The sequence below is a fragment of the Cricetulus griseus genome, chromosome 4 (assembly GCF_003668045.3).
Source record: "Cricetulus griseus strain 17A/GY chromosome 4, alternate assembly CriGri-PICRH-1.0, whole genome shotgun sequence".
Classification (NCBI taxonomy): domain Eukaryota; kingdom Metazoa; phylum Chordata; class Mammalia; order Rodentia; family Cricetidae; genus Cricetulus; species Cricetulus griseus.
The window spans coordinates 212,403,773-212,417,617 of NC_048597.1; the positions used below are offsets into that span (position 1 = coordinate 212,403,773).

The 13,845-nt window shown below is 44.3% G+C and overlaps 1 protein-coding gene across 2 annotated transcripts in view; it reads right to left on the bottom strand.

Moving 5' to 3' along the window:
• Positions 1–6,182: 6,182 nt before the first annotated feature.
• The window catches only part of Dnajc13 (DnaJ heat shock protein family (Hsp40) member C13), a 106,040-nt gene continuing 98,377 nt past the window's right edge, over positions 6,183–13,845 (bottom strand). For both annotated transcript variants that reach the window (XM_027414353.2, XM_035443910.1), the window contains exons 55-56: positions 11,939–12,038; positions 6,183–7,047 (exon numbers count right to left, since the gene is read on the bottom strand). In XM_027414353.2, coding sequence (XP_027270154.1) covers positions 6,941–7,047; positions 11,939–12,038 — 207 coding nt within the window. In that variant the 3' untranslated portion in view covers positions 6,183–6,940. The remainder of the gene's footprint in view (positions 7,048–11,938; positions 12,039–13,845) is intronic.

Sequence of the window (13,845 nt, forward strand, 5' to 3'; positions counted from 1 at the left end):
TGCCCTCATGTCCTTGGGATACTCCTGTTCATGACTCAAGGACTTCAGATAACAAAGCCAAAAGCTCCAAGGCCACTCCTGTTCAAACTGTGGGACCCATGCCACAGGGGCCTGGAGCTCCTAATGTCAACTATTTCAGTAGAAACAGATAGAGACAGAGACTGGCCAGGGTGTGGTGTTGGGAAATGGAGTACAGATAACACATCTCACAGAACAGCACTCTCCATTTCAAAGTTGGAAGTAGTCTCTGGGCCTTTTATGGGGCTGGTGGGTGGAAGATTCTTGCATTTGTAAACTTGATCCCCAGGCTTGGAAAGGTTTACCAGACATGTCCTTTGGAGGATTTTCGGAGCTGTGAGTGGCTCTACCGTCTGGTTTGAGATTTTCCTTTGGCCTGATCTCCTATGTCCCGTTATCACAGCAGTTTTGCAAGTGGGAAATGGTGATAGCCAAAGAGAGGAGGAAGTGTCTCTGAGTGCCTCTCCCTGGGACAGGAGACTAGGGGGACAGTAGGAAAGTGGGTGGCTAGGGTGTTTTTTACACTGGGTATCAAAGCCCAGGGAGAGAGGCTACTCCTTCCTGTGAGGTGCAGCTCCTTCCGTATAGATTTTATTTTCTCCCTGTAATTAAGAAAAAAGTGTGTGTGTGTGTGTGTGTGTGTGTGTGTGTGTGTGTGTGTGTGAGTGTTGTGTGTGTTGTGTGTGTGTGTGTGTGTGTGTGTGTGTGTGTGTGTGTGTGTGTGTATATGTGATCTTGTGGATGCAGATGTATCTGTGGGTATGCATGCAAATTATGCTGTCTTTTTGTTTCGTTTTGTTTGGTTTTGTCTTGTTTTGTTTTGTAGAGACAGGGTTTCTCTGTGTAATTCTGGCTGTCCCGGAACTCACTCTGTAGACCAAGCTGGCCTTGAACTCACAGAGATCTGCCTGTCTCTGCTAGGATTAAAAGCGTGTGCCACCAGTGCGGGTGGCTTTTGATTGCTCTTCACTTTAGTTCTTGACTCTTACTAACCCAGAAGTGTTACTAACACTAACTGGCCAATGAGCTTCAAGGATCCGTCCATCTGCGTTCCCCCATGCTAGGGTTCTAGGAGCTGCCTGCCACTTTTCTTTTTAAAAAAAAAAATATAGTATTTTTATTTATCCTTGAGTTTCATGCATGCATGCATGAATATACTTAAGCATATTTACTCCCTCACCCCCATGTTCCCTCCCAGGTTTAAAAAAAAATGTGAAAAATAACCTGAATTTAATCTGTACTGCTCAGATAATCTGGTGTTGGTCACCCTGGCATTTTGTGGGTTCTAGAGATCTGAGCTCAGGTCCTTGTGCCTGAGCAGCAGGTGTGTTACCCACTGCGCCACCCCCCAGCCCTGTTTTGTTTTGAAGCAGCTTCTCACTAGAGCCCAGGCTAGCCCGAAGTCCATAAGCCCCCTCCTCCTGGCCCAGCCTCCCAGGCTCTGGGTTACAGGGTATGCTATCATGCCAGGCTCACGTGCTATCTTCACTCAGGCTCTCTGAAAGCTTCTTTTCACTTACCTTCCAACAGAGTGAATTTTCACTGCTGCTATTTTCCTTGCTCTTTAAAATGTTTATGTCCTGGGCCAGCGAGACAGCTCAGCAGATAAAGGGGATGACTGCCACAAGGCCTGATTGTCTGAGTTTGATCCCTGGGACTCTTGTGGTAGAAGGAGAGAATCAAGTGAAAGCTGTCCTGAGATCTCCAGTTGAGTGCCATGGTACACACATGGGCATAATAACAAGCACATTAAATAAATATGTTGGGGAAACACACAGAATCAGTTGACTTGAGCTAGTGAGAGACTACTGAGTCAGGTCTGACAAATGGGGAACCTGCCTAAGACTGAACTAGACTCCCTTAATATAGGTGTGACTGGGACAATATATGAGACCACTGGCAGTGGGTCCAAGATCTAACACTAATGCAGAAACTGACTTAGTGGAGCCCATTCTACATGGAGAGATACCTTGCTCAGCCTAGACACAGGGATGTGGGGTTGGGGAGATGCCTTGGTCCTGCCTCAATGAGATGATGGGACAGACTTAGTAGACTTCCTAGGGAGGCCTTACCCTCTCCGAGGAGCAGATGGGGTGTGTGGGGGGGAGTGGGAGGAGAGCAGGGAGGGGTAACTGGGATTTGAATGTAAAAAATAAATAAAAAAGAAATAGTTTAAAAATTATAAACCTTTTTAACTTTGAGAACAAAAGAATTCTGCTTCCCAAAGTGGCATCCTGCTGTCTGGAGGATAAAAATATTTTTCTCTGAATGATGGATTCCACTTTCTGTGTGCTGTTCTCCCTTTGCTGCCCCAGCAGGCCCTTCCTGTTTGGCCCCAGTCACATTCATGCTCTCAGGCTGGAAGATTACACCTGTCAGCACTTACACCAGGGTCTCACTGCCACCATGTTCCACCCTGCCTTTAGGAAAGTCCCTGCTGCAGGAAGGGTGTGGCTATCACTCAGTTCTCTATCTACCGATAATGGCTTCTGCTCCCAGCTCCATTGCTCGGAACTCTGACCTCGCCTTGATCCTCCACGGCTCACAAGACAGGTTCATGCTCAGTCTTAATCTTGACACTGCCTGGAACTCATTCCATTTCCTGCCTTGGGATGCTGAGAAATTTGAGAGATGCATATGAAAGGAACTTGTGGATCACGTAAAATAACCTATGACTGGCGCTTGAGCAAAAACTCTAATCAAAGTGATTTTCCTGAATTTAGGCAAAATTAAATATTTATAGAATTACTTCCATCTGACCTTTCCTTTTAAAGGCAAATGACTCATTCTTCCAGTGACTCAAACCACATCTCCATAAACTGCTCTTTGAAACAAAACAGAACCAATAAAACCTAAGGGGGCAAAGCTCCTTTTTTCTTTGTGCAGCAGCCATGGAGTGAGGCAATGTTCTTTGCCAGGACTATGCTTTATGTACACTATCCTGAACAACTGAAAACTCCTGCATGCTATGATAACCACATAATTCTGTGATAGAAACCGCATGCCTTTGCAATGTCAAAAATGTCGTCATTCTTATTTGTGTATGTAACCAGGCTTTCCGTGACCAGTCCTGGGTTTCTTATACAAACAACAGCAATGTATGTATCCTCTTTTATAAGCTCTATAGTAAAAATGTTTCTAACTTGCCACTCCCATTTCCTCCACACTGTGCTGTGACCTACCTGAGTCTCTGAATTAAAACAGTTAGTGGATATCTGTTAATGCAAATGTGAAGTTCTTTGTTTTCTAAAATGAATAAGTATTAAAAAAAAACACACCTTGTAAGCCCAGGGGGAATGCAAAGGAACTGGAGACCTCTCAGATATTTCTGCTAGTGAGGGAGAGACTGTTCCCTGATGTAATGGTTTTAATTGTCTACTTGACACATTAGAGTCACCTTGGGAGTTTCAGTGAGGGATTGTCTAAATCAGGTTGACCTGTGGACAAGCCTGGAGATTGTTTTAATTAAGTCAAATAATGTGGGAAGATCCAGCCCACTATGGGCAACACCATTCTTTAGGCAGGGGTGGGGCATAGGTCCTGAACTGTATAAACATACCCACTGGGAGTTTATGAATTAGGCACAGTAAGATTGATAGTTATAATATACTCTGATAAATGTTGTGAATATGGTCACTCATAAAATATTGTACTGTTTTAGCTTTTCACTTAGAGCAGTGGTTCCCAATCTGTGGGTTGAGGCCCCTTTGGGTCGAATGACCCTTTCTCGCTGTGGTTGCATATCAGATATTTACATTTCAATTCGTAACAGTAGCAAAATTACAGTTACGAAGTAGCAACGGAGTAATTTTATGGCTGGGGGTCAGCACAACATGAGAAACTATATTGACGTGTCACCACAAGAGGATACACTGTGGATATTCTAGCTGAGGGATGAATCCCACTCAGGGGTAGAAGAGTAGAGGGGCTTGAGACTTTACTGTGTAAAATGTTTTATTTTATTGTCTACTCAACCTGATCAAGAATCACCAAAAAGAAAGGCCTGTGTGGGATTTTTCAAGTTCAGGTTAATTAAAATAGGAAGGCCAGATGGAACTATGGAAGGCATCACTCCATGGACTGGGATTCTAGACTGCACAAAAAAGATGAGAGCGAGAGAGCATCAGCATGTGTTGCTCTCTGCTTTCAGTTTTGGACACAATGTGACTTATGTCCTCCAAGGCTCAGCCAAGACAAACCCTGCTGTAAATGCTCTGGTGAATTATTTTGTCACAGAGACAAGAAAAGCAACTACTGTAATATATCATGTAGCTCTGAAAGGAATGTGATTCAAAACTGACTTGTTTATTTCTGTAACTTTCCATTTAGTATTGCTGGGTCACAGTGATTGAAACGGTAGATAAGGTGGGCCTACTTTCTAAGAGGCCATACATGCCCTCCCAAAACTCAAACAGTTAAGTTCCAAGTTAAGTTTCTTTTTATTCCTCTAAGTGCTACTCCCCAAATGCCAACAATGCAGTTAGTTTCCTGTTTTACACATATGGGTGACTTAGGTGTGAGCGGTCCTGGAATGTTATTTATCCCGTGAAAATCCTCACGTTCAGAGAGCCATGCCTCAGACTGACCCTGGTGTTCTCCACTGCTGGACTATTCTCTACTGTTCTCCACTGTTCTCCCTGAAGGACTGTGCTCTACTGGTGTCTTGTGAGTGCTGTTGCCTCTCTGCAAAATACACCAATGAATTTTTTCATGTTTAAATTTTTTTCAACAATATACTTTGTTTTCACCCCTACCCCAGAACTTGCCAGATTCTATCTCCCCCTACCCACTCAATTTTGTTTTCTCTCTCTCATAAAACAAAAATAGAAAAAATTTAAAAAAACCAAAACCAAAACCAAGGAAATGACCAATTAGAAAACATGCAAAAAACGAACAAATATCCCCAACAAAATGAAAAAGAAATCTACAAAAATGCCACTGAATTTGTTTTGTGCATGGGGCCCCATTGGAGAAAACTGATTTTATATTTATAAGTGGGTATCAACTGTAGTAAACTTCTTGGTTAGGGCTAGCATCCTGTGCCTACTTCCCTCTCTGTGCCTGGAACCCCATCTGACTTTAACCTGCACAGGTCTTGTGTGTGCTGCCACAGTCTCTGTGAGTTCCTAAGTGCATCAGCCCTTTTGTGTCTGAAAGACACCATTTCCCTGGAGTCATCCATCATCTCTAGAATATTTTGCCTCCTCTTCCAACACAGATCCTGAGCCTTGATGAGAAGGGTTTGATAAGGACACACATTTTAGGACTCCAAAGTTTCTCTCTCCACATTGGCCAGTTATGGATCTCTGTGTTAATTCCTATCTACTACAAGAAGAGGCTTATCTGATGAGGGCTGAGAGAGGTACTGATCTAGGGTATAGCGGGATGTTATTAGAATTCATTTTATTGGTGCGTTCCTTTAGCAGAATAATATTAGGTATTCCCCTAGAGACTATGACCTATCTAGTCTCAGGTTCTTAGTCACTTCAGCGGTGTCAGACATGGGTTCCATCTCACAGGGTGGGCTTTTACACAAGCAAAATTGGTTGGTTCCTTTTGTAACATTTGTGCCATTACTGCACGAGTATATCTTGCAGGCAAGTCTCGGTTGTAGGTTCTAGGGTTCGTGGCTGGGTAATATTGAGGATTACCTTCTAGCACTATGAACATTAGTCAGCGGGGGTAAAACTTCTAGTTTGCCACCAAGCAACTTCTCCATGTTCGATGGCATAAGTGTTGTCTTCAGTAGCTGGGCCTTATCAGGTTGTGGAGAACAACCAATAACCTGTGACATTTGAGGGTTTTTACAGGGTCCCTTTAGCCAACAACTGAACAAGATGTAATCCTTTCCTGGCACTGGAGGTTTCACTTGGTGGTATAAAGTATCTAATTGTGGATTTGTCTCCTCTATTATTTGTTGGCCCCATTTAGATTCCTACCATGTATTTTTTAGGAAGCAAATAGAGCAGTAGCAGTGGTCCTCAACTTGTGGATCTTGACATAAAAAAATAACCATCCTTTCTGTTTCTGACTGGGAATGAACAGAGGTGAACACAGCTGTGCATATGAGCATGAGGGGGTGAGACTGTCTCCTACTGCTCCATTACCCACAAAAATGAACATGTAAGACACCATTCAAGGGGTAAAATTATAGAACAAACATATCTCATTAACAAAGCAGTCAATTCCCTTTATTTTTAAAATTTTATGTACACATATGAATGATCTGTATAATGTACATTCAATATAGAAAGCTTTATATATTTGATAATGTATAGAACATTTCACAATTACACTAATCTCTTACATAACATCTTGACATCCATTTTAGTTTTAATTTTTTGCACAAGCTCCTTGTCGTTCAGTTTGATGAAGCCTGTCATACACACCATTGTGCACCGAGCTCTCAGAGAGTTAGTTAATGATTGAGGATCTGGTCACAGGTGGAGGGACAGAAATCTAATGTCTGACGACGAGAGGAAGACGGCCGTGGAGATTCGGTGCAGGAAAAGGAAGTGCCCTTTTCTGGGGATAAGATTTAGCCCAATATCTGTAGACTGCAGCTTAACTCCACAGTCACAGTAATTAAAAACAAACAAACAAACAAACATTATAAAAACTAGGAAGAAAGTATGTCTTTTTGATTCACAGTCTTGTAAACAGATATAAAGGAACAAAATGTGCTTACATACATCAAGAAAAAGAAATTCTTGTGTACCCATGGAGGCTGACCCAGAGTGCTTTCTCAAAACATGATACTCCAGAATCACTGACTCTCTTCCTAAATAAAAATATATCTATAGAAAAAGGAATAACACTGTCATGAAACCAGGAGAAAGGCAGCAGGAGTCTGTTTCAACATGTTGGCTGGAGGAATGTGGACGCAGCACTGGCCTTTCAGCATTTATTGTCTCTGAGTGTTTCAAGTTTGATAGCCAAGGTCCCCTGCCTCATGGTCTACAGGAGGCGGAAGGTTAGACATGGCCGATGAAGATGTACCTGCAGTAAGGTAGCCAGCAACTCCAGGGCCTGCAAGAGAGAACGGAAAGCAGGCACTTTCTGCATCAGTCGTATGGACACAGGGAAACTGGGAGAATGAAATGACATTAGCACTATGTTCATGGCTTGCTCTTATATGATACAATCAGAAATAATTTAAAAATTCATGCAGTAACACTGGTGTAGAAACAGGGAGTTTCCCCTCTTTTCACACCAGGGAAGTTCAATCTTGTTAAAAAAAAAAAAAAAAATCCAGGGTACGTAAAGAGCTATGTTACATGGAAAAAATGGAACAAACAAAGGACTCCCCCGCCCCTTTCAGCCCATCTGAAAGTGATGCATGACTGGATTTGACATAAGCAGCTGCTGAGAACATTCCAGTTAACCTGTTTTCACTTGGTGCAAAGAAAGGTCACTTTAATAAGCAACACCCAGTGAACACAGCTCACTAAGTAAGGTCTCTTTGCAGAGGAAGGTTCTGGACATCCATCTCATAGGTCAGAAGAATGCTCCAAAGAAGGCATGAGCATTTTAGCTGTGGCCTCATGTGTTATGTGACTGAAAGTCTATCTCTGTCATGAAAAGGTGGCACGTGGAAACTTGTCAGCAGTCCTAGGAGCACTTGCTTTGGCCTCTGGAGCTGACTTTGAGCACCGAGAACATTTGCGTATACATCTCAGAAGCATCACACAATGGAACAAGCGCTTGCAAGAAAAACTGGTGTAGCCCAGTACAGGGTGGTGCTTAGCTGAGGAAACAAGGCAAATGTGTACACTGGAGGGTTAGGGAGGGAAAGGCAGTGCGAGCAACATGCATTGTGCAAAAGGTTTCTCTACCTGCTTCAGAGAGCTACACAGAAGTTAGCAAGCTGCCTGGCAGAGTGGTTCTAAAGCCCACTCCTGAGGTGAAGGGGGCTGCTGCCAGTTAGAAGGGAAGGAGAGACACCTGGGAGGAAAAAAAGAAATGTAAGCAGCAAGGGAGTCGTGAGGAAGTGCACACAGCAGAGCAATGATGCAGCTAAGGCAACAGGACAGACGGAGGACAATGGCCATCAGTCACCTCATCTCACTTCTCACCTTCTGAGCACCTCATTTAGATGGGAAACAGCTGTCACACACCTGTGCATGTGCTAGCGAGGCCAAGGGTGACTCTGCATGAGTGGGGACTAAAGCTAACCACAGTGCCTGGGCACTTGGAGCCATTTACCTTAACACTTACAAAAAGGATTTTCCCTTCTTTAGGTCTGAGGGGCCTACACCATCAACTCTCACCTTCTGCCAATCATCAAACCAGACATCCCACAGACTGCACAGGAAAAAGAAAACCAAAAAACCAAACCAGTCCACCAGTGCAGCTCAGAGACAAAGTACCATATTGCTCTCAATTCCAGGTTACCACAGGACTAGCAGGTAGGCCCAGATGAGCAAAACCACAAACACTACAGAGGGGTGTGGTTCCTAACAATTCAGGCTGTGGCCTATGGTAGTTGCTCGTAGACAAGCCTGAGCATGCCTGTGGGGGACTGTCTCAATTATGTTAATTGAGGTGGGAGGCCTGTCCACATGGGTGGCACCACTCCCGTAGCAGGGGATCCTGGATACGTAAGATAGAGCTGTGCTCGAGCACGAGCACGCACAGACTCATCTGCCTCTGCTGACTGTGGATCGTGTGACCAGCTGCCTTCAGGCTTCCACTGCCTTGACTTCTCCACCATGACGTACTGTGTCTTGAACAACAAAATAAACCCTTTCTCCTTTCAATTGCTTTTGTCAGGATATTTTATCATGGCAATCTGAAAACAGACTAAGACGTGGGCTCAATTTGATTCGTATCAAAGTAGGAGGTTATGATATCAAACCATGAAGACTATACTATATACAAAAGCAGGCAACACCGAAGTCACCAAGGAATCCTGGGTAAACTCAAGAGGGTGATGGAGTGCTGGGATACCGTGATCACACTTGCTCATCACCATAGTCATACAAATGGAAACTTTACAGCTGCATGAAACTGCTTCATCTGAACTGAAAAAAATTTGGAACTTCTAGAGCAAAATCAAAGTTGTGAAATGATGGGCTTATAGAGAAGCCTAAGTCTACTCCCAACATTTGTCTCCGCAGGGAAAGTAAACCGAGCCCTAGCAAGTCTTAGTACTCTCCCACTTTTTGTGCCTCTGGGTTCTCTTAAGAATGCGGTAGGCTTCCTTGGGCTGAAGAGCTGCCTGAGTCTCAGAACCAGTCACAGCAGGTGTATGGGGAAACAGCAGAGGTTCCAGGGCACATGGGACATTAGCAAAGTGTGTCAGACTTCAGGGCAATAAGACCCAAGTGAACAGGGAGCTCACTGAATGGACATACTTGTCATGGAAAGTTCTCCATCTCCAAGAGAGACTCCTAAAAGCACTGACACTTTGCCTCTGCTGCATTCCTTCATTACTGATTTCCTAGGTTAAATACTTGAAAAATCCCACTACAAAAATGAATTTTAGAGGGGTCTGAGCCGGCTGGCACTTAGCAGTCTTGAATGTACAAAAAGTGTAAGTAACAGCACAGTGTACCTACATCACAGAAGACTCCAGGAGAGGCATTCTTAAAGAAACAGGTATCACAGAATGAAAACAGTATGCCAGGAGAGGACTGTGGAAATGGGGACCAACCCTAATTAACCGGACTCAGGACTTGCACATCTTGAGTACGGACCAACTGGCATTTGCTCAGCATTCAGGGAGAAGAAAAGCTACCTTTATTTGTAGTTTACTTTGAAACAACTTTCTCCTCAGAAAACATCTATTTCCCTGTCTCTTAAACAATATCCACATATAACTGCCAAATACATTCAAATACTTCACTTAGAAAGGTTTGGGGTGTGTTTTCTCATAGCATCTTAGTTCACTTGTGAACTTGAGAAGAGCTGGGTACAGTCTGTACCATATGAAGATTGGGTTTTAATTAAATTCTGATTAAACACAACATACAAAAAGCATTTGGGAGCCTGGGTGGTGAGGAAGCGTCCCCTCAACTGCAGGGGACCCTTTGTCAGAAGTGAAACCTTTGAAGCAAAGGTTCAAAGTCTTTCAAGGGAGTGGATTAAAATCAGTGGGAAAATCCTTCTAAGTAACATCTCAAGAGACAATGTTCCAGTCTGATGAAGTGCCAGGAATGGAGCAGACCTAAGGCAAGTGTGGCTCACAGCCCAGCCTGTCCAGTACAGACCTGCTTGCAGGCTTCAGCACTCAGCACAAGTTCCAGCTCTTTCCAAGGGAGGGGATGGGGTGTTTCACCACTGCTACTTGGCTGTGCCTGTCCAGACATTTGTCAATGTCATGCTGCTTCTTAAGAGGCCCCATTCATCCCAGGGATATGGGTGAAAGTATAGACAAAGACTCCTCTTCCTTCCTGCACACCCTCCCCACCTCCAGTATCATACTATGAAATGTAGGTGCTGGTGAGCAGCACAGTAATTAGGGTCTCAGGATGGGGTGAGATCCTCAGGAACTCCAGGTCTTTACGAGAAACTGTTACCTCATCTAATCCCAGAGCCCTGGCTAGAGCATTGGTGTCAGGGACACCTGGAGCTTTTACTTGAACGTGATGAATGCTGGGTACATGGGGAACAGAAGCATCATGGGAGGCTCCTGAGGAACAGCTCCTGACCTGCAAGGCACCAGTCCTTCATCTACTTCATTCTTTACTAAGAAAACTAGGCCCCACTCCCCAACTGTAGTGAATTTATACCAAAAGTGATGCCATGAAAATGTGACCTGTCACCTTTCACAAACACTCTGAGGAGGCTTTTGGTGGACACAAATACACTCTTACCTAGACAAGCAGTTTTAACTGAGAGAGGAAGGTGCGGGGTGGACCAACACCACGTTCTACCTCTCTCCACAGAAAACAGGAGGAAGAAACAACCCACAGGACCAATAGCAGAGTCCAGATGCTTATAGATTTAGGGTTCTATTGCAAACAATATGAAGAGTGTCTGATACTAAATGATACAGGAGCCACCTGATATTTAAGTCACCACCACAGGAAGGGGAAACAATAGTGTCGTGACCAAGTTGAAAATTGAGAGCGGGGAAACCGTTCTCTGAATCCCCTGGATCTGAAAATTTGAGAATCAAGTCTTTATGATTCTTACAGACCTTGATGAGAGCAATCAAGATTATTAAAACAATGGATCTGTCTGGGACTGTCTGTCAACATTTTCCTCTATCTCCATCAGCTCTGGCTAGAAGGTCATGCGGGGCTGCTATCTATACAATATGCTACCATTTCAGGCAGGTGCCAAGAGTGATCTCCTATTCACAAGGCAAAATCCACATTGAAGATCTTCAGAAGAGGGGAAGTGCTTGACCTTTAGTACAGCAACTGAGTGCTGCTGTTACTCAGAGCAAGCCAACTATGGTTTTAAATACCATACAGTGGTATGTCACATGAGCACATTCTGAGCGTCATGTAGTGTGTATCTTCTGAGCCCTTGGCAGTCTTATTTGTAACAGCACTGGCATATTTCCCCATCGGAAAGATAGGTAGCAAACCTATACTGTGAACTTTTAAGAAAAAAATCTATACACAACTATTTCTATTTGAACCTCATTCTGTTTAGACAGAAAGGGCACAAGGCTTCTGATACATTCTTTTCACACATTCAAGTCACTTAAGCACAGACATACTGCACATCTAACCTGCCTGCTGCTAACATACCCAACCACAACTAGGCAAAGTGCGTGTTTTTGTCATAAACATCCAACATCACACTCCATAGGCTGTCCAAGGTTAGGACAGATGCTTATGACATGCTCACAGCACCCTCAAAATGGTAGCAGATGCCTAGGTGACAAGAGGAATGCTATTTTAAGTCCGGTCAAGGCAGGAAGCGGGCTTGTGGCTTCTGTCAGGCATCTCAGGGTCTGACTTACCTGTGAGGTATCCTGCTGTTTGAGAGTCAGAAATGAACAAGTCATGTTTCTGGTCTTTGAAGGCACTCCAGACTGAAGAGCGGGAGAGGATTTCATTCACCTGCGGAAGTAAAGCAACCCCCTACTTAGCATGATTATGTCAAGGACTAGTCATGGGAAGACTGGAACCAGGCAGGAAAAACAACTTCTGAAGGCAGAAGGCCACTGGGAAAGGACTAGCAACTGGTGTCCATCACATACTGACTCCCTGTGCTGGGCACATCTCACTGAACCAGACCTAGAAAGAGCTGGGAGAAAGATGCTGAAAACTGGAGTTATGACAACTTTACCCTTCAAAGGATGTGTTGTGTCTTGTGAGAAGATCACAAACAACACACATGAGGAAATAAGTGAACAGACAAAACATCAGAGTATCACATGTAAAACGGGCAAACATTCTACGAAATGCACACAAACAACAGAATTACTGTGTGAATGTTTACTAGACTGAGCTGAAGATGGAAGTGTGCAGAAAACAGAAGTACTTTCTGAGCACCTCTTAGGTGCAGACCTGAAGGACACAAGTCAGAGGATCCCGGAGTCTCACAGTCCAGTGTAGACACTGAAGCGGAGCTCTTCATGAATCAGGGCAGGCTCCATTCCAGCCTGGGCAGGAGCAGCAGTGAATGGGGAGTTGAGATGGGGATGGAAGAGTTCTCGTTTTTTTTTAGGAGGTACTGCTCTCTTTTTTCCCCTTCTCTGGGAGTAGAAGGTGGGTGTCAAGGCCACTTGGCTAATTTCATCCCTAGAAATGCTAATGAAGGTTGGGTGGAAGACAGGTGGCCCACAGGGAGCCTCTGCTTGCTGTTCAGAACACCCAGAGGCATACCAGCTAATGACTGAAGCAACATATGTGGCCATGGGTAAACACATTCTTCTTGTGGTCTTAGGAACTGAGATGCTGCTCAGTAGCAAAACTACTGTTATGAAGTAGCAACAAGAATAAATTTATGGTTGGAGTTCCTATGGATTTCCATTGGAATAATGGATGTGATCCACAGGCTGCGAACCACTGATGTAGAATAGCTGGTTCTGACTGTGAGGGACTGCCTAAATTGCCTTAATTGAGGCAGGAATATCTGCTCTGAGCATGTGGACCTCAGGCCTTTGGAAATGGCTTGCAGGAGAAATCTGAAGAGTCTGGGAGTTTGGATTAGAAAACCCTTGACTCCTGAAAAGAGAGCATAATGGGATATTCTGGAAGACAAGAATGCTGAGAGAAATTAGTACAGTCAGAGTCCAGTTCATGAGTTTCTTGGAGAGAAGGTCTCTCTGGGGACTGGGCTAGAGGGCATTTGTGTGATGTTTGGCCAAGAATCTGGCCTAATTCTGCCCACAGACTGAGAACTTGGGTGAAATTTAGTTTGAAGATAATAAACTTATTTGTATGGCAGAGGAAACTCCAAAACAGGGGAACATTCAGGCTGATGCTAAAGAGGTTAGTGCCTTACTGCACTGGGACTAGAGAACCCCTCCCCAGCCCCAGAGGTCTATCTAAGAGGTTCCAGATTGATTTAAAGGAAGGGAGCCTACACTAAAGGATTTTCCTGTTCCTCAAAAAACAACCACTAGGAAGTGCTAACACACAGGGTCAAAACAGAAGTCACTGCAGCTGTGTTCCTGGGGGTGGGACCCTCCTGAGCTGGTGGCAGAACCTGGCAACATCATCCATGGCTTTTAAGACATGAAAGAAACAAGATTTACAGAGGTCACAAGAGCACTTGAAGCCAGACTAGGTCCTTAGGGGGAAGTTCCTGCAGAGTCCCTGGGAAGCCACTGCATGGGGCTATGAGAACAGAACCTAAGTTGCAGTGGAGGCCCTGGATCCATGGGAAAGCTGCAGGTATAGGGGGTGGGGCTACATAAGC